Raw genomic sequence first — 27921 nt, 5'->3', positions numbered from 1 at the left:
GAGGATCAGGGAGCAGGGCGGGCCGCGGCACCAGGCATGCGCACTGGGGGACGGGGCACTGCGCATGCGGGACATGGCGGCCTTGGCGCCCTGAGAGTCGTTGGTCACTCTGCTCTGCTCCGGTCTGCAGACCGGGGGATCGGGGGCAGCGGTGTGTTCGTCCCATCCCGGCCTAGTCAGCTGCGGCTCCGAGCAGACCGCGAGTGCCGTTCGTGCTCGGCTGGCCCCGGGAACTGCGTATTGGGGGCGGCGGCCGCCCCGGGGAAAAGGCGGGAGAGCTCGCGGGAGGCGAGGGCGAGGGGCGGCCGGCGGGGCAGCATGAATCAGCAGCAGCCGGCGCGGAAGCTGCCCAGCCTGCTCGTGGACCCGGCTGAGGAGACAGTGCGCCGCCGGTGCCGAGACCCCATCAACGTGGAGGGCCTGCTGGTGAGTCCCGCCGGGTCGGGGCTCGGGCTCGGCTCGGCTGCGGGCCGCCCCCCGCGGACTGAGCGCCGCCTGCAGCCGGAGCTCCCCTGGGCGGGGCCCGTGCCCGCTCCTCGGTCCCCTCTGCTCTGCTCTTGCACTGCCCGTTCTGTCGTGTACGTTCGTTTCAACTCTTGCCGCCTTTCAACACGCCCTGTCCAAGCGTGGTGTCAGCCTTCTCCGTCTCTCCCTGGGGGCCACGGAGCAGTGCTGGAGAAAGGTCGCTCCACTTGCCTATCTCCACGCTCCCTCAGTGTATCCCTGCACGCTCTCGTTGTTCTCTTCGGCCTCCTCTCCCAGTCCCTTGATTAACTGCAGCCACGTAAAAGCTTGTCCACACCTCCCACTTCCCACCCCACCCCACGTTCATTCAGCTGGAGCGCCCTTCCTGCAAAAGGTTCATTTCCTCTATTCTAACTCGAAGACTAGATGCCAGACAGTCTCCTTGGTCCTCAGGGTCGCTGCCGGTTCTCAGAAATCCAGCATTTTCCATTTCTCCCTGTGTTTTCAGCTTTTCTGCTGGTTTCTTCCTATATCTAGTCAGTTTGCCCAGCCCCCATGGGGACTGGGTGCTTAACAATAGTTAATGACATTATCTTATTGAATTCCTCCCAGCTGCCCCAAGAGATTACTATTCTTGTTTCACAATTGCCAGAGAAGGCCTGGAGGTGTTAAGTGGCCCGCCCATGGTTAGATAGTACTAGAAAAGCTTGGATTTAACTTCACAGTGTCTGATTCCAGGTGATAAATTCTTGACTGCTTAAATGGCATCCTAAATCCATTCCCGATTTAAAAGATCCCTCCCATAATTCTATGTCTTTCCATCTACTGCAGGGGTCAGGAACCTATGGCTTGTGAGCCAGATGTGGCTCTTTTGATGGCTGCATCTGGCTCGCAGACAAATCTTTAATAAAAAAATAATAATAACGTTAAAAATATAAAACATTCTCACCTGACCTGTGGTGGCGCAGTGGATAAATCGTCGACCTGGGATGCTGAGGTTGCTAGTTCTAAACCCTGGGCTTGCCCGGTCAAGGCACATATGGGAGTTGATGCTTCCTGCTCCTCCCCACTTTCTCTCTCTCTCTCACTCTCTCTCCTCTCTAAAATGAATAAATAAATTAAAAAAAAATTTTTTTAATATAAAACATTCTCATGTATTACAATCCATGCATTTCCTACTGCTCATGTTCATGGTGCGGGTGGCTGGAGCCAATCACAGCTGTCCTCCGGGACAACACCAAATTTTTATTGGATAATGCATAAGTAGGGTACGCAGTTGGTTGTATGGCTCTCACGGAATTACATTTTAAAATATGTGGCGTTCATGGCTCTCTCAGCCAAAGAGGTTCCCGACCCCTGATCTACTGTATCTCCTCTTCCCCTTCACAGCCAAACTTTTTTAAAAACTTGTTTGCATTCACTATGTCAGCTTGCTTACCTCTCATTAACTTAGCCCACTGGCCCAGGGACCTAGCAATGTTTTGCTCCGGTTTCTCTAGTTTTGATGTGATAGACCACTTGCTTCTGTTGGAAACTCACCACTGAATAGCTTCTCTAACAGCACACACCCTTGGTGCTTCATCTACTTACTCATCTGGCTTCTGCCTGTGCTCCTTTGCAAACTCTTTTTCCCATTTCTCACATGTTGTTGTTATTCAGGACTCTCTTATGCCTTTTATACACGTTCTTCATGGGGATGTCATTCACCACCCTTCTCATGACTTCTGTTACCTATATTGGTGGTCTTCACCTTTGAGAATATGGTAAAAGCTCTGAGCGATCACTATAGAAAAACCACTCATATCAGAAGATACACACCTCTCTTGAAGTCTTAGATGCCCTTATACACTGTTAGTTTCAGTGACCCTGTTATAACTACTCCAAAATCGATAAATCCAACTCGGAACTTTTCAGCTATCTCCTAGATATCTCTGTTTAGATTTGAAACTGATATATTCAAAAGTGAAGTCATTATCTTCTCGCCTAAGGAAGCAACAACACTGCTGTCTCCTATCTTAATACCTGGTAACATACCCTCCATATTGCCCAAGCTCCTACCCTAAGCATCATCTTTGCCTTTCCCCTTTTCCAAACTGACCCCTGCCATCTTCCCAATTTAATGAAAATTAATCACCAATACTTGCCACTTTTTTTTTTTTTTTTTTTTCATTTTTCTGAAGCTGGAAACGGGGAGAGACAGTCAGACAGACTCCCGCATGCGCCCGACCGGGATCCACCCGGCACGCCCACCATGGGGCGACGCTCTGCCCACCAGGGGGCGATGCTCTGCCCATCCTGGGCGTCGCCATATTGCGACCAGAGCCACTCTAGCGCCTGGGGCAGAGGCCAAGGAGCCATCCCCAGCGCCCGGGCCATCTTTGCTCCAATGGAGCCTTGGCTGCGGGAGGGGAAGAGAGAGACAGAGAGGAAAGTTCGGCGGAGGGGTGGAGAAGCAAATGGGCGCTTCTCCTGTGTGCCCTGGCCAGGAATCGAACCCTGGTCCTCTGCACGCTAGGCCGACACTCTACCGCTGAGCCAACCGGCCAGGGCCAATACTTGCCACTTTTAACCATCATCTGTTTTTCAGATTTTTGCCATGTCTTCCTAAACATTTTTCCTGTTTCTGGTTTTGCCCCAACTTTCCTATATATTTCCATACTAGAAAGCCTGGCGGTCATACGAAATGACTGCTGTTCTAGATATTATAAATTGTAATTAAAATGATTTGTGCAAAGGTGTCTGCTAATTCAAACTGAATTACCCAGGGCAGGCGACTAGGACACCCCTTTGCTTAGTGCCCCACGGGGTTTCCCCCTTCTACTTGCTTAATTGCTTAAAGTATAGTGCAATGAAGGAAACCACTGGCGGTACATTTCTTAAGAGCCACCGCTAGCTCAATAAATAAAGGTGATTTAAATAATAAAATGTTAATTCACATGTCAAAGATCTCTTTGTACACAACATTTCTTGTGTAGATCTTTCCATCATTTTTAAGCTCGCCTTCCAGAGGACCATCAATTATTTTTAATTTTACGTCTGTTCTTTCTCCATTTGAAACTGTTTTAATCCTTTTTGCATTTCGGTCAGCATTACTCTGTCGGTTTTTTTTGCATTTCTCTCCTGCCTTTGTTCAAGGGACTCATTTTGTTGAGACAGGCTTTTTTGTCTTGCATCTGAGGCAAGCCTTGTTTCTCTATGCTCATCAGTCTCATTTTGCCGAGAAAGACGCATTTGCTCTGCGACTGAAGCAAGCCGTGTCTTTCTCTGCTCAGTGGTTTCTTTTTGTCAAGAAAGCCGTTTTTGTGCAGCTTTAGCTCCTTTTCTCTCCTCTTCAGTGCTGTATTTTCTAGGAGGCATTCTTAAAAGAAATTACATTAAGACGTAGTTTTTATGTAAAACAGATGATTGCCAATGCAAACAAATGTTCACCTTCCCCCTGACACGCTCAATTTGCGTTCAGCCTTAAATTGTTTCAAAAGCAGATGATTGCCAATGCAAACAAATGTTCACCTTCCCCCTGACCCGCTCAATTTGCGTTCAGCTGTGGCAACTTCACCCCATTGGCTAGTACAGTTACGCAAGCAACCAATAAGCTATCGGCGACAAACAGACACTTAAGCCGCATATAATAAAGATTCTTTGGACCCTTGCATGTATACATTCCTCCTTCAAAGAAAGCCCCCCACACCCTCTTAACACATTTTTCTTTGTAATGTCTTGTGGTTCTATAAGTATAGGTTTATAGGTCACTTGTCTGAACCCTTTCCTGACCTCTCAAAACTAGGTTAGCACAACTCCTGTTATGCTCCCAAAGCACCCTGTGCTTACTTGCTGCCTTTTTGAAATGTGTGGCTCCTAGGTCCCTGAGTGTAATGACTGTCTATGTCATTGTTACCTCTCCAGCACATTTGGTGCCTTCTCACAAAAAGATTTGGTGACAAGTCATTGACTAATGAAGTAGGTATTCTGTAAGTGGTAAATGTTTGAACGTTTGAGTGTTTATTTTCCTCCCTATAAAATGGTGATTTGGACACCTATGTTGGTGCTATTAATTGGCCAATGATTGGAAGTATTTAGTAACAAATACATAGAAGTATATTGCTCTGCAGAGGTTAGTTATATGCCTGGCTGGGTGTTTAATATTCTCTGGGTAAATGGCTTGAGAACTGAAATTTTAAGAAGGGAGAAAATAGTGTTGTTGGAGGTAGAACTTAGTCTGCACATTGGAAAATAAAGAAAATTTAAATGAATGAGGAGAGTACAGTCTCCTTGGAGAAAGATATATTTCATATCTTTTAATAATATCCCCTTAAAAGGGATATTATTCCCCCAAATAGGTCATCAGTACAAAGAAAAATATGTATAGAGACATTTTTAGCCAAATTAGGGCGCAGTGCTTAAGAGTTTAGCTCCTAACACTCACCTTTTATTTTTTGTTTCTTCTTTGAGATCTGAAATTTAGAACTATATAGGTCTTTAGACGAGAGACTTAGAGCTACTAGTAGTAAAGTACCTTGGAATGTGCCGGCTTGTTTACCGGAGGTACTGATTCCTAGAGAGTTTTGTGCACTCCAGAGCATCCTTAGTGATTTTCAGCGTGGTGGCCTCTACCTCCATTCATTTTCCACTTAAGACACTCACAGGCTGCGTGATAACCCCGAATAAATGAGAGGCTTTGAGGAGTGAAAGGGAGAGCTTCTTCCAGTCTTGAGGTTGGACTACTACTGGGCTCTCCCTTGGCATCCCCTCTGGGAACTACCTGAAAGTAACCTCTCAGAGAGACTTTCTTAAAAGAGTGGGAACATTAATGGTGCCCCCACAGTGGTAGTTGCAGAGACTAGAAGTAGCAACATCTAGGATGGCCCCTGGACTATAGGGGCCATAGAAAGATAGAGGGAGCATTCCTCTGAGGACTATCTCCTAAAGATTCTGCATAGGTAAAAAATGAGTGTCCTGCACAGGGGCCACTCGGAAAAGGCTCCTGTTGGCATAACCTGGGACAGTTTGAGCCTCAGAATAATGGATTTTATACTCATAAAAATAAAATAAGAATCCAGGCTACTCAAGTGTAGTTCTTTAAGTCCAGATCCTCCCAGACAGTTCCTCCAGAGCTGCGGACCTGTGAAACTAGAACCAGTTACCTGACCCGCACACCGGCATCCAGCGTGCATTACTGGGACAGATGCAGGGTAACTGCTCTAGACACTCCCGTTCATAGTGGAGGACAGTGGGAGTCACAGTTACTCTGAAATCCAGCCGAGTGAATGTTGGGAATTTCTTGATGAAACTCAAGGCCTGGGAATAAGTCTCCATCCTTCCTGCTCTGCCCTCTGAGCCCTCATTTTCATTCCTTTTTTTTTTTTTTTCATGAAAAGTAATGTCTGGTTGTAGCTGAGAAGCCTTTTCAGCCTGCTTCCTGTCAGTACAGTTCTGGGTGTCTATTTTCATTTGAACTGGCTCTGTCCTTTTTAGACCAATCTGGCAGTGTTCTTGCTGTCAGAAACAGGCTTAGATCCGAGGGTCTGTGCGGCTCGTCCTTAAACCCTTTGAAGGACCTTTTTGTGTGACAGCAGTACTGGAGGTACTTCCTATCTTTGATCTCTCCTGGGTGTTAAGCAAAAGTTGTGTAGTCGTGCCCTCACCTTCATCTTTATTTATTTGTTAAAACTTTTTGATTGACTTTAGAGAGAGAGGAAAGGGGGAGAGAGAGAGAAACATCAATTTGTTGTCCCACTTATTCATGCCATCATTGGTTGATTCTTGTATGTGCCCTGACTGGGGATTGAACCCACAGCTTGGTTGTATCAGGACAATGGTCTGACCAGCTGAGCGGTCTGCTGAGGCCCTCACCTTTAGACTGGTCTTCGGGCAGCGCCTCAGATTCATCTTTCTCAGGAGTCCTTAATTAATGTTTAGCTTCCGGAGAAGCTGAGAATTTTTAAAGCCGCGGGTCCTGGCTCCTCCTTTATGTCTAGCAGTTCTTTCCTCTGCGTTTTCAGCGAGCCACCAGGACAGCCCAGGCATGGGACTCCGCTGGGTTAGATTGCCCGGCCAGGCCATGGTCCTCCTCTCCGCTCCACAGAGCTGCAGTGGGCAGTGTCGCCGCCGATTGTGCTGTCCCCGCGTGCCCGGGGCCCCTCTCCCGGCTCTCACAGCGGCTCCTCCCCGCCCCCTGGTCCCTCGCTGGCTGACTGTCCTCAGTGTCAGATGTCTGCTCACAGTCTGCTTCAAGATGCCGAGTCCTGAGAAGACACTGTGACCGTATGGAGTGCCCTGAGCTCCACACTGTATTCTTTAGGGGTCTGCAGTTGACCCGCAAGTGATTTAGGGTCGAGGAGGGGAAGGGGAACATGTGTGTGTGTATAGAGAAATGCATGATAAAGCCAGTGTTGGAAAAAATAAACCTTTGGGTGATTTGGTGAAAGGGATGTGGCAATTCTTAGTGCTATTTCTGCATCTTTTCTGAAGGCTAGGATTGTTTCAGGATAAACAGAAAATGTGTATCCCTGAGGAGCCTCGATGGGAGCCCCTTCCACTGCACCTTCTGTCCCCATTCTCTCGTCTATAGGAGGACCACATACAAGGGCCCCTCCAGGGCATGTGACCCTGTCAGCCTCTCTGGGCAAGGGGCATGGCTGTGATCCGAGGGGCCAAGTGCAGAGTGGCATTTCATTTACTCTTTTTTTTTTTTTTTTTTTTTTTTGTATTTTTCTTAAGTTGGAAACGGAGAGGCAGTCAGACAGACTCCCTCCACCTGGCACGCCCACCAGGGGGCAATGCTCTGCCCATCTGGGGAGTCGCTCTGTTGCAACCAGAGCCATTCTAGCACCTGAGGCAGAGGCCATAGGGCCATCCTCAGCACCCGGGCCAACTTTGCTCCAATGGAGCCTTGGCTGCGGGAGGGGAAGAGAGAGACAGAGAGGAAGGAGAGAGGGAGGGGTGGAGAAGCAGATGGGCGCTTCTCCTGTGTGCCCTGGCAGGAATCGAACCCAGGACTTCTGCACGCCAGGCCGACACTCTACCACTGAGCCAACCAGCCAGGGCTCATTTACTCTTTTTTAAATAGCTCACTGACTTTTATGCTGAGCCTAAAGCCACTTTGGAAGGAGAGGTCTTGTCTAGCCCCCCCTGGTCCCAGTCTCACTCCTGGGCTCCCTATTGATGCCGTCCACCCGAGTTCCAGGGCTGGGGGTCCTGCCAGGACTGTCGGGCGGGGTCTCCAGATGATGTTGTATTAGAATGGAACCTGACGCTTCCTCTCCTGTGAGCCTCACTGGTGGTGTGCCCGAGGGACGTCTGCACCCTGTCTGTGCGTTTGCACTGTTCCCCTGTGTATTCGCTGTTCCCCAGCGCTATTTATCTGTCAGTCATCTATGACAGGGCGCTATTGCAGCCTCCATTGGTGAGTTTAACAAATCTTTAACACGTGCCTGGATGTGCCAGGCACTACTCTGATTCAAAATGCAAAACAGTAATACACAGTTGTGTAAGATTTTATAATTAACAAAATTTCTCATTTAATCTTCACATCAGCTTGGAAAATGGGCAGTAAAGTTAGATCACTACAGTGTGTTACAGATACAGGTCAGGATCTCCCAGTACCTAAGAAATCAGTAATTCTAGTCCCTAAGCCAACAACTATTTTCAATATAAGGGAGAGATGAATGTGTCATTATTTGGAGATACTTTGGAAATCTCCAGAATAACAGACCTATAGGATTTATACAGAGTGCGTGTCTGCCCCTGAGGGACCAGGATGCTTTGTGATTCCTCCAAGATAGAGTTTTCCATTTCAAAGGAAAAGAGTGAGTGGGAGCTGTTGGAGTATTTCCTACAGATCCCATTCATGTTATATGGCCTGGTTGAGTACTCGAATATGTGGAGCGCACATGGTGAGGTGCTCTATTCTGAAACATTTGGTACTGTGCACGTAGGCCTTGGCCTTGCTGCTCTAATTTAATTAAAAACAAGTCTATTTGCAGCGAGGCATCTGTCATCTTGTTAACCTATAACCTGTTAACCCATTCTGCAGTGTATTCTCAGGACTGTGCTAACTGTAAAGTTTATTCTATCTAACCTTATGATAATTAAGTAGTATGCTATAGATATACAAGTAACAGATTATGGACTGACGGAAAACCCAAACAGACCTTAATATATATGACAATTTAGGGCATTTGTGTGTTTTAAATCATTGAAGTTGGATTTTAATAGGACTGCCCATGAAGGTTTCACGGGGGAAACCATGTTTGTAAGTCACTGTTGTCATCACTGTTTAAGAAAGCTCGCCAGGCATGGTCCCTGCCCTCAACCTTCCCAACCTTATTTTGCACACCCCAGCAGGCCTGTGTTTTCCTTTAAATTCTAACAAGTAAATTAATTTTACAGCAGATTCTATTTCAATGGAATAATTCCATATCAAAGTATCGTCATAGACAATTTGGAAATCCCAGTGCCAAGGATTTGTAACACTGAGAAACAGGGAGCCTCTAGCTGCCCACTTGGTCTTCAGGCTCCCCCACCTCCAGTCTTCTTGCCATATTTCTCTTGTACATGCACATTCCTAAGCCGTGAGCTTGAATATGTCATTCTTGTTCAGAAATCTGGTGAGTTTCCACTGGTTATGACAAAGTCTACACTTCGTGGCGTGACTTGCATGGTCCTGTATATTGTGCCTGGTTGTAGCATGCCCTTCAAGGCTCAGCGGGGGGTCCCCTTCCCCTGAATCCTATGAGTCCCTCTTGGGCATCCACAGTAGTCCTGTTGATCCTTCTCATAGAGCACCCTGCAATTTGCATACCCCTATTTTGCTACAGCCAGTTTGGGGGCCAGTTTTTTTCACTTAGACAAGAGCTTAATCTGATTGACCACAGTCTGTGGAGACACAACATCATTATACTTCATTCAAAGCATGAGGCTAATTTGGGTTTCTGTTTACATGACTTTATCTAAAGGTTTTATTTTTTAAAAAAACAATTTCTAAACGTACTGCAAATGTTGCTACCAGTTTATGTAAACTCTCCAACCTCTGAACAGCTGATAAAATGGTGAAGTGTTGGTAGCAGAGTTACTACTGATTTCCTTGTGGTCGGGGATTTGAAGGAGCCTTTTACTGATCTGAATACCGAAGTTTCTAGCTGTGTAGCCTGCATCATTTTCCATCATGAGAAGTGCTGCGCTTTTTTGCATTAACTCTAATGAGAATGCATGGCTACTCTGAAAGGTTGTGAACAAATTTTGGGGAGCGACTTACACTTAAATAACAAGAGGTAAGCATTTATTAATTTAGACATATCTTACATGTCTGCTGAGCCTTCCAGAGTCAGGGACAGTGTCCTAATCATTTTTGTTTCTTTTTTACCTTCAGTGTCTGATGTAGTTAACAAATTCATGTCTTTTCAGTATATATTTTCATATTCATATTTTCTCTCTCCCTCACCATTCCTCCCCGCTTTCTCTCTTTAACTACTTAAGAAATGTAAATCTATGATATTGTCACAGGTGATTACTGTTAGAGTAGATATAATTTGGAAGGACTGGTTTTCTCATACCCAAATTATTACCGCAGAGTGAAAAAAAACCTGTATGTTATCCAGTAAAATGCTGTTTGTGTGCATTTTTATTATTAAATTACTAAGTTAAATTTGTTTCTTCTTTCCAGCCATCAAAAATAAGGATTAATTTAGAAGATAATGTACAATATGTGTCCATGAGAAGTAAGTTGACTCTTGAATAGGTTTTATAGTTTGAACTTCCTGTGATTTAAATGATTTATTTCATCAACTATCATGTTATAGGCATTTAATAAATATCTGTTCTTTATAAAAGGACTAACGCTATAGGAAATGTATTCTTAGCTTATAAGACCATGTCTTATTAGTAATCTAGTGTAATTAAATGTATGCTTTTTAAAGTTAGAATTTCTCATTTGTAATCTTCCAGGGTTTATTGTAGAATGATGTCTTTCTTCTACTTGTAATTAAAAAATAATTTCTTTTTGGCCCTGGCCAGTTGGTTCAGTGGTAGAGCATCAGCCCAGCGTGTGGTTATCCCAGGTTCAATTCCCGATAAGGGCGCACAGGAGAAGCGCCCATCTGCTTCTCAACCCTTCCCCCTCTTCTTCCTTTCTATCTCTTTTCTTCCCTTCCTGCAGCCAAGGCTCCATTGGAGCAATGTTGGCCCAGGCACTGAGGACGGCTTCCGCCTCAGGCACTAGAATGGCTCCTGCTACAACGGAGCATCACCCCAGATGGGAAGAGCATCACTCTGTGGTGGGCGTGCTGGGTGGATCCTGGTCAGGTTCATGCGGAGTCTGTCTGACTGCCTCACTTCAGAAAAATACAAAATAAAAAAAAATTTTTTTTAATCCTGTTTAATCTCACGTATAGGAATGGTCTGCACAAAGAAGACACTGACATTATAAAATATGCACTTTTGTTGGAATAACCACCAGTGGTCTTTAGACAGAATGACATTGCCTAGTTTCTGGATAAGGGCGTTACTGATGAAAGATTATGACACTTTCTTTTGAAGCATACCATGTGACATGCTCTGGAAGTAGAAAAATAGAAAAATTATAAACTCAAACTAGAAAGACAACTACATTATTTGTAAATTGATCTCCTCTGCACAACAAACCGCAGAACTTTTTTTTAGTACCAGATTAGGAAGGACGGGCAGAGTGACTGACAGTCCTCCGTTCTGGTGGCCCCACATTGTGCAGTTTACCTAAAGGAAAGAATTAAAGGTGCAAATAAAAACGTAGCTACAAGGAGAGTTGTTCAAGTATTGTGCAAAATCGTGAAGTTGTAGACAATCTGAATTTCCAGTATTGGGGTAAGCGAACTTTCCGTGCGGTTATATATTGTGCAGTCATTAATAGAAAATACCTCTTCCAGCTTTATTGAGAAATAGTTGACATACATCGCATATAAGTTTAAAGTGGGCAGCATGATGGTTTGATTTGTGATATTGTGAAGTGTTTACCACAGTAGGTGTAGTTAACATCCGTCATCTTATATAGATAAAATTAAAAGAAAAGGAATAAAATGTCTCCTTGTGGTAAGAGCTCTGGGATCTGCCCTCCAAACCACTTTCTCATGGCTGAGTCCCACAGCAGCGGCAGCCATGGTTACCATGGTCACCACAGTCACCGTGCCACACGTCACTCCTCGCAGAAATATGCATTGTTGACAAGTCAGCGTAGTCACACTAGTGAGTTAAAATTAATAAGTCCCTGTGTCTGGTCTTAGAGACTGGAAACACATTGACACATAAACGTATGTACATGTGTGGAGGGGCAGGCAGAATGTGTAGGAAAACTCAAAAATATACTAGGCAGGTAAGTGAGGGAATTAGGAGATTTCCCCCCTTCATTTGCTTATCTGATAATACAGGGTAGTGAATATTGTAAAAAAAATAGATATTCCTCAAGGTATATCATAATTGTCCTAATACTACAATTTTTGAGCTCTTTCAAAAACTTCATCAGACAGGGTTACATTATGACGTGTAGAAATATTTGGAATATTCACAAAAAATGCCAAGTCTCTGCCTTTGCTTTATAAGGAATTCCTTATTCTGTAAATCACATGATGAGAAAATTAATTATAAAATCATTTCTAATTTCATTCTTTAGAGTGGTGTGGATACAGGTGCGGACTCACCACTCTGAGCAGGTGCAGCAGGCCCTAAAAGGGCACATGCTCAGTGGGAATGAGGTGCATGGTCTGAATACTCCTGTTAGTCCAAAGCCTTGGTTTACCTGGGCCGGGCTAGTTTTTATCCAGTTCGAGAAATCTGTTTCATGAAGATTAGCTCTGATTTGGTCAGTGTGTAGAATTTCTATGGGTGTCTGTACTTGCTGGTCAAGAGGAAAGAAATGATTTTTTTTTAATGAGCTGAAAAAGAAATGCTATTTACCATTTTACAAATGGGTTTATTTTCCCCAGAAACGCTGAAAGTGAAGAGACCTCGCTTTGATGTGTCACTGGTTTATTTAACTCGGAAATTTATGGATCTTGTCAGAAATGCTCCTGGAGGGATCCTTGACTTAAACAAGGTTGCAACAAAACTGGGCGTTCGGAAACGAAGAGTGTATGACATCACCAACGTCCTGGACGGGATCGAACTGGTGGAAAAGAAATCTAAGAACCACATTCGATGGATGTGAGTTGGCATTGACCTTTTCGTGGCTTTTTTCCCTTCTCACTAAGTAACAATACCGTGCTTAAACTGGATGTTAGCAGTGTTTTAACAATAGAAAATGAAATATGATGTGACTTGTTAGAAAAGGATCCTATAAAATTTGTTTACATTGCCCCACTAAGTACATAAATGTTTTTTCCTACTGAAGAATCATAGACGGTAGGGTAGCATGGATAAGTTAAGTAAAATGTGATTCATTTTAAGACGTTCACTTTTCAAAGTATTTCCTCAATGCCAATTGGTTATTAATATCAGGGAAATCAGTTAAGGTTATAAAACAGAGTTTCCTTCAGAGCAGTGTAATGCACACCTACAGGCCTCCTGCCCACGAGTGTGATGCACATAGGCTGTGGATCCCACTTAGAAACTCATGGCCCTGAATGGAAAATGTTAGTTTTATTGTCTAAAAGACAGTTGCTGAAGACTTAACACGTGACTAGGAAGGATCACATGGAAGGGCGAGGACCTTACAATGCAGATGTAGATGTGTGTGTACGTATCGTGTGTATGCACATAGTAGGACGGCTGTACTTGGAATTGGAAAGCAGTTTTGATACAGTTGCAAACATACGGTAAGCAACAGTTGCACCATATAAATACACAGAGAGACCTTTCAGGCAAATAAGCTACCAACAAAGATCAAAATTCCTTATCTAAGGAATAACTTAGTTATTAGAAGAAAGCAGTGTAAAAGGAGGTGTTTTTTCAATAGTACGGAAATGTAGATTGAATTCTAATTTGAATGTTTATCAAATAACAACACTTGAGGGGTTAATACCGATTGTGGTCTGAATCACTACTGGGAATCATTTGAAAACCAGCAAGCAGAAGAGAGTGGGCACAGTCCTTTCTGTCTTTAATTTTGTGAACATTAAAGAAAAAAATGAATATCAGTTGTTACTCAGATCATACATATATTGGGTTAGACAGTGACAACTAATGAAAATAAATCTCTTAAGAACAATGAATACAATCATTCTCTTCAGATAGAGCCAATAGAATACGCACAGTATGGAAGAATGCAGACTCAGAGTTTTAGCAGAGGGACTGCCATTTAGCCAGTACTCCTTGTTCTTCATATGTAGAAACTAAGGGACTAAAAGATTATAGCTTTCAGAAGTCATGCTGTACGGACCAGCGCTGGCTTAAGCTGGGTATTATCTACTCTGTTTACTGATCATTTTATGAAGCTTTACCTATTACTTCATTAAGCTTTCCCTACTCCTATTAATTTCCGAGGGTTACGGTGTGTTTGTGTTTTTTACGTCCCTGTGTAAGGGACTAGAAATGCATACAAAACCCAGTTCATGTGCTGGAAGAAGGGTGATCTAGATTAACAGGAGGGCAGAGGGAAAGTTGGAGTAGTGTCTGTCTGTCCTAGTGGGTGACTCCTGACACAGACATTTGGGGAGGTTCCAGAAACCTACCCTGCATGAGTCAGTCGTCACCTAGGTGTTGTTGATGGTGATCTTTTTCTTCCCTTCTTCTGCAGAGGATCTGACCTCAGCGACTTTGGAGCCGTGCCCCAGCAGAAGAGGCTGCAGGAGGAGCTTTCTGACTTGTCTGCCATGGAAGACGCCCTGGATGAGTTGATCAAGGACTGTGCTCAGCAGCTGTTCGAGCTAACGGATGACAAGGAAAATGAGAGATATCCTTTCACTCTGTTCCTCTTTAAAACTTGCTCCTTCCAGAGCAGAGTACTGTAAAGGAATGAGCTTGAGGACTTAAGTAATATAGTCAAGAAACAAAATGAGACCTGTAGAAGTTAAGGTAAGAAAGCTTAGTCCTATAGCCTCAGACATGCCCAGATAACACATCGTCACCTCCAGCTTTGTGGTGTGGCATCTGTCCATCTAGACCAAAGTCTTGCAGGGACAGACCAAGGCAGACATTTGCATTTAACATTAAACTAGTGTAGCGTTCTTGTTCGTTTTCAGAGCCTGGATTACTACAGTAAAGGTGGTGAAGTATTTGTTGGCTTTGGTGAGATTCCTATTTTCCCTAATTTGTTAATGAAATTTTATTTCTAAAACAATGAATGGCTGTTGAGATGGCCCTTCCAAGTGCTCCTCTCGGCCACAGAGCCTGGTACAGTGATGTCAGGATGCTCTCAGCTTGGTGTTCTGGGCCAGACTTGTCTCTGCAGCTGATCGGGGTTTCCTGGGCCATGTGCTGTTCGGTTGTCCCTGCAGCGTGTTTGGGAGGCATCACTGATTCAGAGCTGTTCCCTGCTTCCAATGTATATAAATGCCATGCCAGTCTGCACTCCTATTCTAAGAGTTATTAAAAGGAAAATAAATGCAGCCTGGCCAGTTGGCTCAGTGATAGAGCGTCAGTCTGGCGTGCAGGAATCCCGAGTTCGATTCCCGGCCAGGGCACACAGGAGAAGCGCCCATCTGCTTCTCCACCCCTCCCCCTCTCCTTCCTCTCTGTCTCTCTTCCCCTCCCATAGCTGAGGCTCCATTGGAGCAAAGTTGGCCTGGGCGCTGGGGATGGCTCTGTGGCCTCTGCCTCAGGCACTAGAATGGGCCTGGTTGTGACAGAGCGATGCCCCAGATGGGCAGAGCATCACCTCCTGGTGGGCGTGCCGGGTGGATCCCCATTTCCAACTTCAGAAAAATACCAAAAAAAAAAAAAAAGGAAAATAAATGCTAATTACTACAATCAGCCAGAAGGTCTGTGAAGTGAAAAAGAATGCTGGGGTAACCCAGTAAAACAGGTAATTGGTGTAATTTTAGGCAACACAATAAGTGCAAAAATTCAGGTTATGAATTGGGCAAGAATTTTGAATGAGAAATCCTATGAGTAGGTAATAATCCTGAAAAAAGTGTATTGTCTAAGTTAGTTCTACTTAGATTTTTTTTTCACCTTGCACTTTAGGGAGTCTCACCAGAACTCTGAATATTTTCGCCACAGGTGCTCATAGTGAGACTGAGCAGTGAACAAGGCATCAGGTTGAATGGGTAGATTTGATACCTTTATGAGTTGTGTTTGTTAGGAATTCAGACTTTACTGATATTTTTCTCCAAAAATTACCATCATAATCAAAATAGTACAGTTTAAAGGAACTTTTTGAATTGAGTTGTAAATATTGTAAAACACTATAAAATCTTAAGAATTAATTGTTCATGAAATAAGAATTATGTATGAAAATGTTTTTACCAACTGCCCTCTTTAATTGTTTACATCCCATAAGAACTAAAGCTGTTCTAACATTACACTTGTATTCCTGTTTTGCAAGAGCTACGTACGCTGTCTCCCCAAAGAGCAGACCTGTGCTTAGAGATCCTTGACTGGTCTGTACATTAGCATATGTGACGTACCAAGACATTCACAGCATCCAAGCCTTCCACGAGCAGATTGTTATTGCGGTCAAAGCACCAGCGGAAACCAGACTGGACGTGCCAGCTCCCAGAGAAGTAGGTAGCCCTTCGTTTTTAGGGTCTAAAGTGAGAGGTGGGCCACCTGCCGAGGGTGTGCTCTACCGCAGTCTCTGAGTTATAACCCTTCCGTGTGCACCCAGCTGCATACCTGGTACTGCTCAAGGCACTGGACACATCTCAGCTGGTTTTAAATAACAAGTGAAGTAGTCATGATTATGATCCTCTTAAAGATGAGGAACCTGAAGTAATAGAAAGATGAATTAACTTCCTCCGAGTCTCAGTAAAAACCAGTCAGAATTCAACCCCAGATAGTTTGGCTTCAGAGTTGGTTCTTGACCATTGCACTGGAATGCCTCTTAGAGAAATCACCAAGAAACTGGCCTCAGTCTTGAAGTTCCAGAAGGAAGATCTGGTGTCAGCCAGGGCTCTAAAGAATTAACTCACCAACCAAACTTGGAACAGATGGGTGAAGAAGCTAGCACTGAGTTATACTCTAGCAATGAAAAGTACAGTTCTGTGAATGAAAATAGTGTTCTCATCGGGCTGGCCACTGCTTGGCACACTCTTCCCATGGAGGCCGCTTGTGTAGACAGGTAGTGTCACGAGGAGGTGGTTGGTGGGGTGGAGTCAGCCAAGGACCGCAGCCATTCCTGGGACGGCCCGTCAGTTCTGAGACCCATCATGCTCATAGTGATGGGCTGGTTGCTGCAGGGTTTTCCTCCCTCATCATGAAGAGTGTTTCCACAACCCACCTCCCCCTTGTCCCAACAGACCACCGTCCAAGTCAGAGCCCGTGGTCCACTTGGCGCGGTGTCTTATAAACCGATCAAGGAGCGGCCTGCTTCTACCCCAGTCACACTCAAACCGTGACTTTGGTGGTTTCCTAGTTGATTTGGATTTAGAGATATTCTAAGTATCCCAAGTAACATATTTAATTTGAGTCATGTCACAGGTATTTAAACTTTTTTTTTTAGTAACTAACCACTAAACTTTTAACAACCCTCACTTTGGAGCTCAGTAGTGCATTCTGCCTGAGCACTGGGTCTGGGGTTTTCCCGACACAGTGAGCTGCTTCAGGCTGTGATTGCAGGCCTTGCTGAGCCTTTTGGCCATGCCCAAGACTCTTCATAGGGTCCCATTTAGAAACCAGTGCCCCTAAGCTCTCTGGGCAGCCCTTCTTGGCAAGGGGGAAAGTAAGAGCTGAAAGACGGGAGCACGTGTATTCAGTGCAATCTGATTCCACAGAGACCTGCAGTCTAGTGCTGGGGTGAACAGGCTGGTCTTCGGGTCAGATCCAGTCTGCTGGGGTTTTGTAAATAATTCTGTTGGGACACAGCCATCTGCTCATTTGTTTGATATTGGTTCTGGCTGCTGCTCTCTGATGGCAGAGTTGTGTAGTTGTGACACATGGTATGGCCTTGAAGCCAGAAGTATTTCTTTTCTCGCTCATTACAGAAGACATTTGCCAACCCATGATTTTGTCAAATACGAAGTCCTTAGCTGGCCACTAGTTCTGAGCAGTGTATCAGTTTCTTGTACTGTTTAGGAACATCTGTTGAGTTGTACAGTGTACACCATTCAAACCAGACCTGGCCTGGCACCTAGAGGCTAAACAGGTGTTCTCCAGACCACCTGTCAGGGACCAGGAAGCTGTAGAGAGGGTGACACATGAGGTCATGAGACTTTGGTGTGCTGCACCTCACTGAGCTCTGTTCCCAGGTGATGGGAGGTGTGCAGCGGGGTAGCAGCACTGACCGTGGTACCCAGCCCAGCCACCCCACAGAAGGGAGGAAACAGACTGTCACAGTCTACCCGCTCCCAGTCAAAACAACAGAGGAATCCTTTATAATTAGAACTATTCCTTAAGAATTTAGCATAGCCTGACCTGTGGTGGCACAGCGGATAAAGTGTTGATCTGGAATGCTGAGGTTGCCGGTTCGAAACCCCAGGCTTCCCCGGTCAAGGCACATATGAAAAGCAACTATTGCGAGTTGATACTTCCCACTTTTCCCCCTTTCTTGCTTTTTTTCTAAAATCAACAAATCTTTTTTTTTTTTTTTAACAGGGACAGAGAGAGAGTTAGAGAGAGGGATAGACAGGGACAGACAGACAGGAACGGAGAGAGATGAGAAGCATCAATCATCAGTTTTTCGTTGCGACACCTTAGTTGTTCATTGATTGCTTTCTCATATGTGCCTTGACCGCGGGCCTTCAGCAGATAGAGTAACCCCTTGCTCGAGCCAGCGACCTTGGATCCAAGCTAGTGAGCTTTTGCTCAAACCAGACGAGCCCGCACTAAAGCTGGCGACATCCGGGTCTCGAACCTGGATCCTCTGCATCCCAGTCCAATGCTGTATCCACTGCGCCACCTCCTGGTCAGGCTAAAATAAACAAATCTTTAAAAAAATAACTTAGCATAATTCTCAGTAGAAGCTCCCAATTTCCAGAGAGCTCATGGAGTTTAGTGTTTTAAATTACATGAGGTACACTTTGTCTTGGTCTCATTCTCTTTTTATATTTTTTTAAATTTTATTTTTATTCTCTTTTTCAAGTGGATGAAGAATGGTCCTTTTAGTTACCTCTTCAGGGGTTCAGACACCTGAACACACCCTTATCATTTGAGACTTCATGGGATTTTCAGTTTCTTTGTCATCAAAACAGTGATTTTTGATGCTCACATGCAGATTCCTTGACGGCGGTCACCTTCCAAGAAGAAGGTGGGCTCTGAAACCATTGTTCTGTGACCACGGAGCAGTTTTGTGTTTTTTTTGTTTGTTTGTTTTGTATTTTTTTGAGGTTGGAAACAGGGAGGCAGTCAGACAGACTTCCGCATGTGCCTGACCGGGACCCACCAGGGGGCGATGCTCTGCCCATCTAGGGCGTCGCTCTGTTGCAACCAGAGCCATTCTAGTGCCTGAGGCAGAGGCCATAGAGCCATCCCCAGTGCCCAGGACATCTTTGCTCCAATGGAGCCTTGGCTGCGGGAGGGGAAGAGAGAGACAGAGAGGAAGGAGAGGGGGAGGGGTGGAAAGCAGATGGGCGCCTCTCCTGTGTGCCCTGGCCAGGAATCGAACCCGGGACTCCTGTACGCCAGGCCAACGCTCTACCACTGAGTCAACCGGCCAGGGCCCCAAGGAGCAGTTTTTAACAATAGGAATTGCCAGTGGGTTTAAAGGGACTAAAACTAAGTACATTATTTTTCTCAAATATATGATAGAAAGGAAACTTCGGATTTATATTTCCAGGAATATCCCTTGAAACTTTGTAGTTTTAGTTAAGTGAAAAAAGCTGTGGTTACTGAACTCTCGTTCATGCTGCTGTTTGACATGTCTTTTTCTAGGACTCTATCACGGTACATATACGGAGCACCAAAGGTCCCATTGACGTCTATCTGTGTGAAGTGGAACAGGCTCGCTCAAGCACTAAGGTGTCTCAAGGTGTAGGGACCTCGTCATTTAAAAGCAAACCCCCAGAAAACCCTGATAAAGGTAAACACACAGACTTTGTGATGTTGGAAAATTTAAGATTCTAGTGATTTTTAAATTATATAATAGTATTTTTTTTTAATTTATTGGGATGACATTGGTCAATAAAATTATATAGGTTTCTGAAGGAAAAAAATCAAAGAAGATACAAGGAAGTGGAAGCATATACCATGTTCATAGATGGGAGGAATTAACATCATTAAAATGTCCATACTATCCAAAGCAATCTGTAGATTCAATTCAGTTTCTATTAAGGTACCAATGATGTATTTCACAGCACTAGAACAAATATTCCAAACATTTATATGGAACCACAGAAGACTCTGAATAGCCACAACAATCCTGAGAAAGAAGAACAAAGTTGGAAGATTCACACTACCTGATATCAAACTATACTGCAAGGCCATAGTAATCAAAACAGCATGGTACTCGCATAAAAACAGAGTTCAAGGGAACAGAATAGAGAGCTAAGAAATAAACCAAGGCCTTCATGATCAATTAATATTTGACAAAGGAGGCAAGAACATACAATGGAAGATAGTGCATTTAATAAATGGTGTTAAGCCTGACCTGTGGTGGCGCAGTGGGATAAAGCGTTGACCTGGAACACTGAGGTCGCCGGTTCGAAACCTTGGGCTTGCCTGGTCAAGGCACATATGAGAGTTGATGCTTCCTGCTCCCCCCCCTTCTCTCTCTCTGTCTGTCTCTCTCACTCCTCTCTCTCTAAAAAAATCAATAAATAAAATTTTAAAAAAATAAAATAAATGGTGTTGGAGAAATTGGACAGATACCTACAAAAATGAAATTAGGCCACCTTCTTACACCATATACAACAGGGTTCAGGAACCTTCTTAGTTGAGAGAGCCATGAACGCCACTGCCTGCCGTTTAGAATGCCGGGTGCTTAAAAAAACAAACAAACAAAAATTCAGTATAACATTCTATGGATTTTTTTCCCACATCAATAGACGTTACCCAAAAGCAAAGTGATTAATTCACTTTCTTTATGCCTAAATTTTTAGAAAGATTTATTAAGGTATCCATGGTGACCTGCCCATGGTAAATGCTCACTGCCAAATAAACATCTAAATAAAAGTGCCTTTGTCCCTGCACGCCACAATTCTACCTCTGAGCTGGCAGGTCTCGGGTCTGACTCAGGCCGAGCAAGTCAGACACAAGAGGTTGGGAGGCCCCCACCTATAATGGGGTAAAGGCCCTTCCAGAAGACAGGCCTGTTTCTCAGAGCAGAGAGGGGCTGAGAACCTGGCTCTGACTTTAGAGGGTCCAGGCGCTGTTCGGAGATTGCGTGCATTATTCCACCAGCCCCTGTGGCAGCCTGTCGAATGAGACAGTGAGAGGGAGATGGCCTCTCTTCCCGCAGTGTCCCTCCCCTTTCTTCCTAACATAAAGACTGCAGTTTTTTCTGGACGCAAGGCTGCTGCAATAAAGATTACATTCCTCAGATTCCTTGTTGCCCAGTGGGGAAGGTGACACATTCTGTCCAAAGGTCTGTAAGCCAAAGTGTTGTGTGTGACTTCCAGAAAGTGTCCTTTAAAGAGAAGCAGAGAACCACACTGTGCTTTTTACTCCTTCCTGCTAGCTGGAAATCAGATCTAGTGGCTGGAGCTTGGCAGCCACATTGGGCCGTGAGGTGAAAGCTTCCCACTGAACATTGCAGAAACCACGAGACCAGGGGTCAGGAACCTTTTTGGCTGAGAGAGTCATGAACGCCACATATTTTAAAATGTAATTCCGTGAGAGCCATACAATATGTTCAGCACTAAATACAAGTAAATGTGTGCATTTTATGTAAGACCAACACTTTTAAAGTACAATAAGTCTCTGAATTCTTTTTAATAACCTTGTTATGCTGTTGCTAACCAATGATGAATAAAGTACTTCTTACCATTAATGCGACTTCTGGTGCTGCATGGATTTGCTGATGGCTTTGTAGCCTGGTTGATACGTGGTAAGGTTAAGCTTCATGCAGGCGTTGAGACTTCCATCCGTTAAACGTGATCATAGTTTGGTCTTAACGTTCTTTAGATGTGAAAAGACTGCTCACATGCATACGTAGAGCCAAACATTGTCAGTACAGCAATACTCACACGCTGTAGTGTGTGGTATGTGAAGGGAAGCACGTTCCAAGTTTTGACAATCAGCTGGTCCGCGGGTTAAAGTTTTTTCATTTCTCCCCACTTGTGTTTGCTCTCCAACTCTGCTTGCTGTTGTGCAAGTCTTTCCAAATCTTCATTCGGTGACTTGAACTTATTCACCTACATGTCTGAGGCCTTCAGGTCATCAGCTTGTAGCTCAAAATCTCTGACGGAGACACCGGGGATGTAACTCAGGTCGGCGCTAAACACTGCACACTCATGTGGATGGGTGATGAACTTAAAAAGACGAGTGCACTCACAAAATTCTCCAAAATGTGCTTTGAATGACTGCAGGAGATTAGATGTGAAGCCCGCGAGCTGCTGGAGGTCAAGGTGTTGAGCAGGGTCACTTGCTGTGCATGCATCTTTAAACTCTCCCAGTTTTTCAAAGTTAAACGACCTGTTTCAATGTCGGCCATGAAGAGTTCCAGCTTGTTTTCAAATGCAAACACTACTTGTTGAAGGGATAAGACTGTATTTCCAACGCCTTGCATTTTCACATTGAGCTGGTTCAGATGTTCAGTCATGTCCACAAGATAGTAGAACTTCAGGAGCCACTCGGTGTTAGCTAACTCAGGATGCTCGACGTTTTTCATTTCAAGAAAAGTCTGGATTTCGCTCAGACAAGCCCCAAAACGGCTGAGCACCTTCCCTCTTGACAACCAACGCACATTGCTGTGCAGAAGCAAACCAGGATAATTATTCCCAACTTCATCCAGCAGTGTTTTAAACTGTCAATCATTTAAAGCTCGGGCAACAATAAAGTTGACCACCCGAATGACCAGCGACATCACCTCACCAAGTTGCTTGCCACACATCTGAGCACAAAGAGCCTCCTGATGTAGGATGCAGTGAACACTTAGGATGGGTCTCTTTTCATGTTCATGAAGAAGCATCCTCTGTTTTTCCCCACCTGCACGTAGCACCATCAGCACACACCGAAATAAGTTTATCCATCGGTAGATTTTTTTTCTTTAGCGAACTCAGTGAAAGACTTGAGTAAATCCTCCCCTCTTGTTGTCTCTTTCATAGGCAAAACAGTAAGACTTTCCTCACGCAGTGTGTCACCGACAGCATACCTTGCAATCACGCTGAACTGGGATAAATGGCTTACGTCTGTTGACTCATCCAAAGCGAGAGAAAAGAATGGTGCTGCATTTATGTCCTTCACTTGTGTTGCCTCAGTTTGATTTGCCATCATGATGGTATGATTGTGAACAGTTCTTGCCGACAGAGGCATGTCTTTTATTCATTTGATTATCTTGTCTTTATCCGAAAAGTCGTCAAAAAGTTCATTGGCAACATCAAGCATGAATGTTTTGTCATACTCCCCATCTGTGAATGGCTTTCCATTTCTCACAATTGCTAAAGCACCAGTAAAGCTAGCCGAATTCCAGTCACCTTGTTGAGTCCAAACATGGAGTTGCTGCTGACTAGCTTGCACTCTGCACAGTAGCTCTTGACATGCTTTCTTCCTGCTCTCCCCCGCTGGATATTTCGATGCAAATGTAGTATGGTGTGTGTCGAAGTGCTTCTTTATAGTTGACTGTTTTATCGATGCAATTTTATCATTGCATATTAGACACACTGCAGAACCTGCTCTCTCCACAAAGGCAAATTCCTCTGTCCATTCCTGCTGAAAAGTACGATACTCTTCATCTTTTTTTCTTTTAGCCATCTTCTTCGTCAAAAGGGTTTCTGCAATTAGTTAGCTGACTACTTGATTAAAAAGAGGGAAGTTTACTTCCTGACCTCACAACGACCCGTGTACGTTATGCATTATCCAATAAAAGTTTGGTGTTATCCCAGAGGACAGCTGTGATTGGCTCCAGCCACCGGCAACCATGAACATGAGTGGTAGGAAATGAATGGATTGTAATACATGAGAATGTTTTATATATTTTTTTCTTTTTTTTTTTTTTTGTATTTTTCTGAAGCTGGAAACGGGGAGAGACAGTCAGACAGACTCCCACATGCACCCGACCGGGATCCACCCGGCACACCCACCAGGGGGCGACGCTCTGCCCACCAGGGGGGCGATGCTCTGCCCCTCCGGGGCGTCGCTCTGTTGCTACCAGAGCCACTCCAGCACCTGGGGCAGAGGCCAAGGAGCCATCCCCAGTGCCCGGGCCATCTTTGCTCCAATGGAGCCCGCTGCGGGAGAGGAAGAGAGAGACAGAGAGGAAGGAGAGGGGGAGGGGTGGAGAAGCAGATGAGCGCTTCTCCTGTGTGCCCTGGCCGGGAATCAAACCCGGGACTTCTGCACGCCAGGCTGACGCTCTACCACTGAGCCAACTGGCCAGGGCCGAGAATGTTTTATATTTTTAACTTTTTTTTTTTTTTTTTTTACAGAGAGAGAGAGTCAGAGAGAGGGATAGACAGGGACAGACAGACAGGAACAGAGAGATGAGAAGCATCAATCATTAGTTTTTCGTTGCGCATTGCAACATCTTAATTGTTCATTGATTGCTTTCTCATACATGCCTTGACTGTGGGCCTTCAGCAGACTGAGTAACCCCTTGCTGGAGCCAGCGACCTTGGGCTCAAGCTGGTGAGCTTTTGCTCAAACCAGATGAGCCTGTGCTCAAGCTGGCGACCTCAGGGTCTCGAACGTGGGTCTTCCGCATCCCATTCCAACGTTCTATCCAATGCACCACCACCCGATCAGGCAACATTTTTTTTTTATTAAAGATTCGTCTGTGAGCCAGATGCAGCCATCAAAAGAGCCACATCTGGCTCGTGAGCCATAGGTTCCCAAATCCTGATATATAAGAATAAACTCAAAATGTATTAAAGACTTAAATATTATAAAAACCTTAGAAGAAAACATAGGCAGGAAAATCTCAGACATTTCTCATAGCAATATTTTTTTTTTTTTGGTATATTTCCTCGGACAAGGGGAACGAGTGAAAAGAATGAGACCGCATCGAACTAAAAAACTTGCACAGTACAGGAAACCGAGAAAATGAGAAGAGAGCCCCCTTACTGGGAGAGCATATTCACCAGTGGTACATCTGATAAGAGGTTAATATCCAGCATTTCCAAAGAACTTAGAAAACTCAACACCCAAAAAAATCCAATTTAGAAATGGGCAAAAGACCTGAATATATATATAATAGTTTTATAAATGTGTTGTGGCCTTGAGATAGTTTTACTCTTCCTGGCCACAAAAACATGAGTTTAGAAATTACAAGGTAGTTCTTAATATAGTTTAGAATATTTCAAACAACTTTGTAGTTAAATTCCATTTGGTTTTGTTCCCAGTGAGAACCTGAGAGTCTTGCTTGGCCCCCTGGTGGTGCCAGCTGGCGGAGGTCTAAGTCTCTCCATCCCCGCCAGGTGCTTGCAGGCACCTGTTTGAGTTCCAGTTTGTGGGGACTTAAAACTTTAGCCTTGTGCCATTAACATAAGAATGTGGTTCTTGACCAGGATTCTGTATTTTTTTAAGCAGTTGCATTGTATATTCTGGTACCTGGTTGCCCTTTAAACCCTCACTAAGGAGAATTTCTTTCGTGTTTATTTTTCAGAAGAAAGCCCTCCACAGAAAAATGAAGACTTGCTTGAAGTGAGCAATTGAGAGTGTTTGGGAATCTGTGTGCTGATTGTTTGTGGGACATGGTGTGTGGGCAGTTACACATCACGTTCAGTTCTCAGAGCAGTCATCAGCCGGGAGGTCCCCCGTTCTCAGTCACCAGCAGCGTCACGGACAGTGGTGGCGTCTGAGTCATTCGCTGCTTGGATTATTGGTTATCATGGTTTCTACATTTGAAAGCAACTCTCCGCGTAATTCACTGCTTTTTGTTGGTGAAACAGATACCTGCCCACTGAAGTAGCTGCATCACAGAGTGTCACTGAACAGACAGCCAGGTCTGAAATGGACAGTCCTTTATGGATGCTGCCCCTTCCTTAAAGAATCACGTGTCATTACCATGGAAATTGTTGCCTTACAGAGTTCACATCTGCGATGAGGTGCTGTGGGTCGGGTGGGCACACATGCATCCACGGTGGTGTCTACATGTGTGTGCTGTTTATATTACGTGTGTCTAAGCGACTCTTTATTGTATAGCCAGAACAATGTGTATATGGAAGTTAACAGACAAGTTCCCTAATTTCTGTGGCCTCTATAACTTATTAGAGAATCCTTTGAAGGAGGGTTAGAGTTTTTTTTCAAACTTCTACATGTAGAAGTGTCATGAATATGCTATACATTTAAAGTTCATGGGTTTAATTGAAGAATCTCAGTATGATTCCCAGTGCTAGAGTTGGATTTCAAGCTACCTGCAGTTATTGTGTCTGAGCAGACTGGTGGCATGCCCCAAGCCTTCAGGGACAAGTGCAGAAATGCCATCAGGTAGTGGCTTAATTGAATGTAAGACACTAATTCAGTATGGTGACAAGCAGAAACTGTTAACCTTGTTGCCAGCAGATTCTGTGATGTGTTTTGTGTGCAGCCCTGCTCTTCAATCACAGGGGTCACTTAGGAGTTGGCTGTGCCCTGCCCTCTCTCCAGCCTCAGCCCCCGGTTCCAAGTACCTGGCTAATTCTACCTCACTGGGTGAGTCACTTCCCACGCTGTGCCTCGGCCACTCAGTACTTTACCATTAGACTGTGAGCTAGCTCCTTTGGGACTCTGTCTTAATCATGGTTACACCCAGAGCCTTGCACCGTGTTGGCACATAGAAAGTGCTCCATAAACGTCTGAACCAATCAGTGAGCGAGTGAGTGAATTGTAAAATTAGACTAATGATATCCAGCTTGTCTACCATTTAGGATTCTTGTCAGTGTCGTTCAGATTGATATTTCCTATGTCTCTTGCTTTCCAAGAAAATTTTGAAGCAACTTGAAATTAAGATCATGTATGAAAAGAATTTTAAAAGGAATCAAAAGTCAAAATATTGGAAACTAACACTGAGAGCTCAGGATTTCCACACTTCTGCGCGCCAACTGCCGTGGCCCGGCCTTCCCTCCACGGCACCCAGCCACCGACCTCGGAGTCCTTGCTCCTTCTTCTGCGGGCCCGGGACTGCGATGGCGCCCTCATCCAGGACGTGATGGTCGGCCAGGACCTGAGGCAGGACTGTATACACAGATCGTGGCTCAGTGAGGAGACCTGGGGCCTGCAGAGTAGAATGGGCAGCTGTCAGTTTATGTGTGGTGGCCAAACCAGGCATGGTGAGGTTATCTGAGGAGGGCATAGGAGGAGGAGAGGCCTGCAAGCATCTGCTTTTAAGGGGAAAGAAGAAAAAGCCTTTCCTGAGAAAGAATCGTGGGGGGAGGGAGATAAAGAAGGTAGTCCCCCCAAAACCAACAAAGGAAGCATGGCTGGAGGTGAGGGGCCTGTTTTTGAATGGCAGTTCCTTACTTGTGAAATGTGACTTGTTCTACTTTGCAGACTGTTCTGAGGGTAAAGGAGATCATGTGAACAGAAGTTCTCTGTAACCATAGACGTGTTATATAAAGGAGCATTTCCTTTACTCCGCCTCCTGGTGTCTGGTGTCTTTTTCTTCAGCTGCTGAGCAGCCTGGGAACCAGCTCCCTGGCCCTCCCCCCCCCCCCACGCTACCCTGATAGCACTGCCCCTCTGCGTGAGCCCTGTTCTTCCATGTCCCTTCACCCCATCCCGAAACCCGGAGCATTCCACTCTTTCCTACAGCCTAGTGGCCAAGCCCCTGACACAGAAGGTCCCGGGCCCGCCCCGGCCTGGCTTCCAGTCTTCCTCTCCCTGCAAGCCCTCAGTCCAGCTCATCAGTCTCACTGTGCCTGAAACCTGTTGCACGTTCCCCTTTCTCTGACTTTGCTCTCATTCCCTGCCTGGAATTGTTTTCCTCTTCCCGGCTTTCAGAACTACATCCCTGTTCTGGACCAGCTCACACCCCGCCTTCCATCACTCCATCACCCTGTCATGCCTACAGTCCATGCAGGGCGTGTGGTAGCCGTCACCCATCGTCAGATGGCTGGGCGATGCCCCCAGGTATTCCCTGCTCTCAGAATGTAGGGGCCGTGTCTCACATGGGTGCAGGTTTTCCGTATTTCTGTAGCGTTTGATTAGTTTTTGCTTGATCTGAAAAGTGACCTGACTTCATTCAACCCAACTCCCAAGAATTTGAAAACAAGCCTGACTTTTCAAAAACAAACCAACAAACAAATTCACACTAAAAGAAGAAAATTAGTCTGTCCTAGTTTTGCATTTCGTTAGAAGTTAAAGCCCGTGTACCTGCTCGTCCGT

The 27921-nt window shown here is 44.9% G+C and overlaps 1 protein-coding gene across 2 annotated transcripts; it reads left to right on the top strand.

Annotated features, from left to right (window-relative positions):
* Nucleotides 1-58: 58 nt before the first annotated feature.
* E2F6 (E2F transcription factor 6) lies at nt 59-27169 on the top strand. Of its 2 annotated transcripts, none has more exons than XM_066386089.1 (7): nt 59-426; nt 10127-10181; nt 12417-12633; nt 14165-14322; nt 15979-16091; nt 19396-19543; nt 25226-27169. In XM_066386089.1, exons 1-7 carry the CDS (start codon nt 319-321, stop codon nt 25270-25272), a joined length of 846 nt encoding a protein of 281 aa, XP_066242186.1. In that variant the 5' UTR covers nt 59-318; the 3' UTR covers nt 25273-27169. The 2 variants fall into 2 exon arrangements, with proteins under 2 accessions (XP_066242186.1, XP_066242185.1); XM_066386088.1 differs by having other exon boundaries at nt 25223-27169.
* The last annotated feature ends 752 nt before the right edge of the window (nt 27170-27921 follow it).

The sequence above is a fragment of the Saccopteryx leptura genome, chromosome 5 (genome assembly GCF_036850995.1).
Source record: "Saccopteryx leptura isolate mSacLep1 chromosome 5, mSacLep1_pri_phased_curated, whole genome shotgun sequence".
Classification (NCBI taxonomy): domain Eukaryota; kingdom Metazoa; phylum Chordata; class Mammalia; order Chiroptera; family Emballonuridae; genus Saccopteryx; species Saccopteryx leptura.
This window is presented reverse-complemented; position numbering and strand designations above follow the sequence as displayed.

Bases quoted from the DNA above. Each gene is read 5' to 3' on its own strand.
- E2F6 (XM_066386088.1), top strand. From the start codon at position 319: ATGAATCAGCAGCAGCCGGCGCGGAAGCTGCCCAGCCTGCTCGTGGAC. The intron at 10,182-12,416 runs GTAAGTTGACTC...TATTTTCCCCAG, and splicing joins ACAATATGTGTCCATGAGAA to AAACGCTGAAAGTGAAGAGA. The intron at 16,092-19,395 runs GTAGGTAGCCCT...GTCTTTTTCTAG, and splicing joins ACGTGCCAGCTCCCAGAGAA to GACTCTATCACGGTACATAT.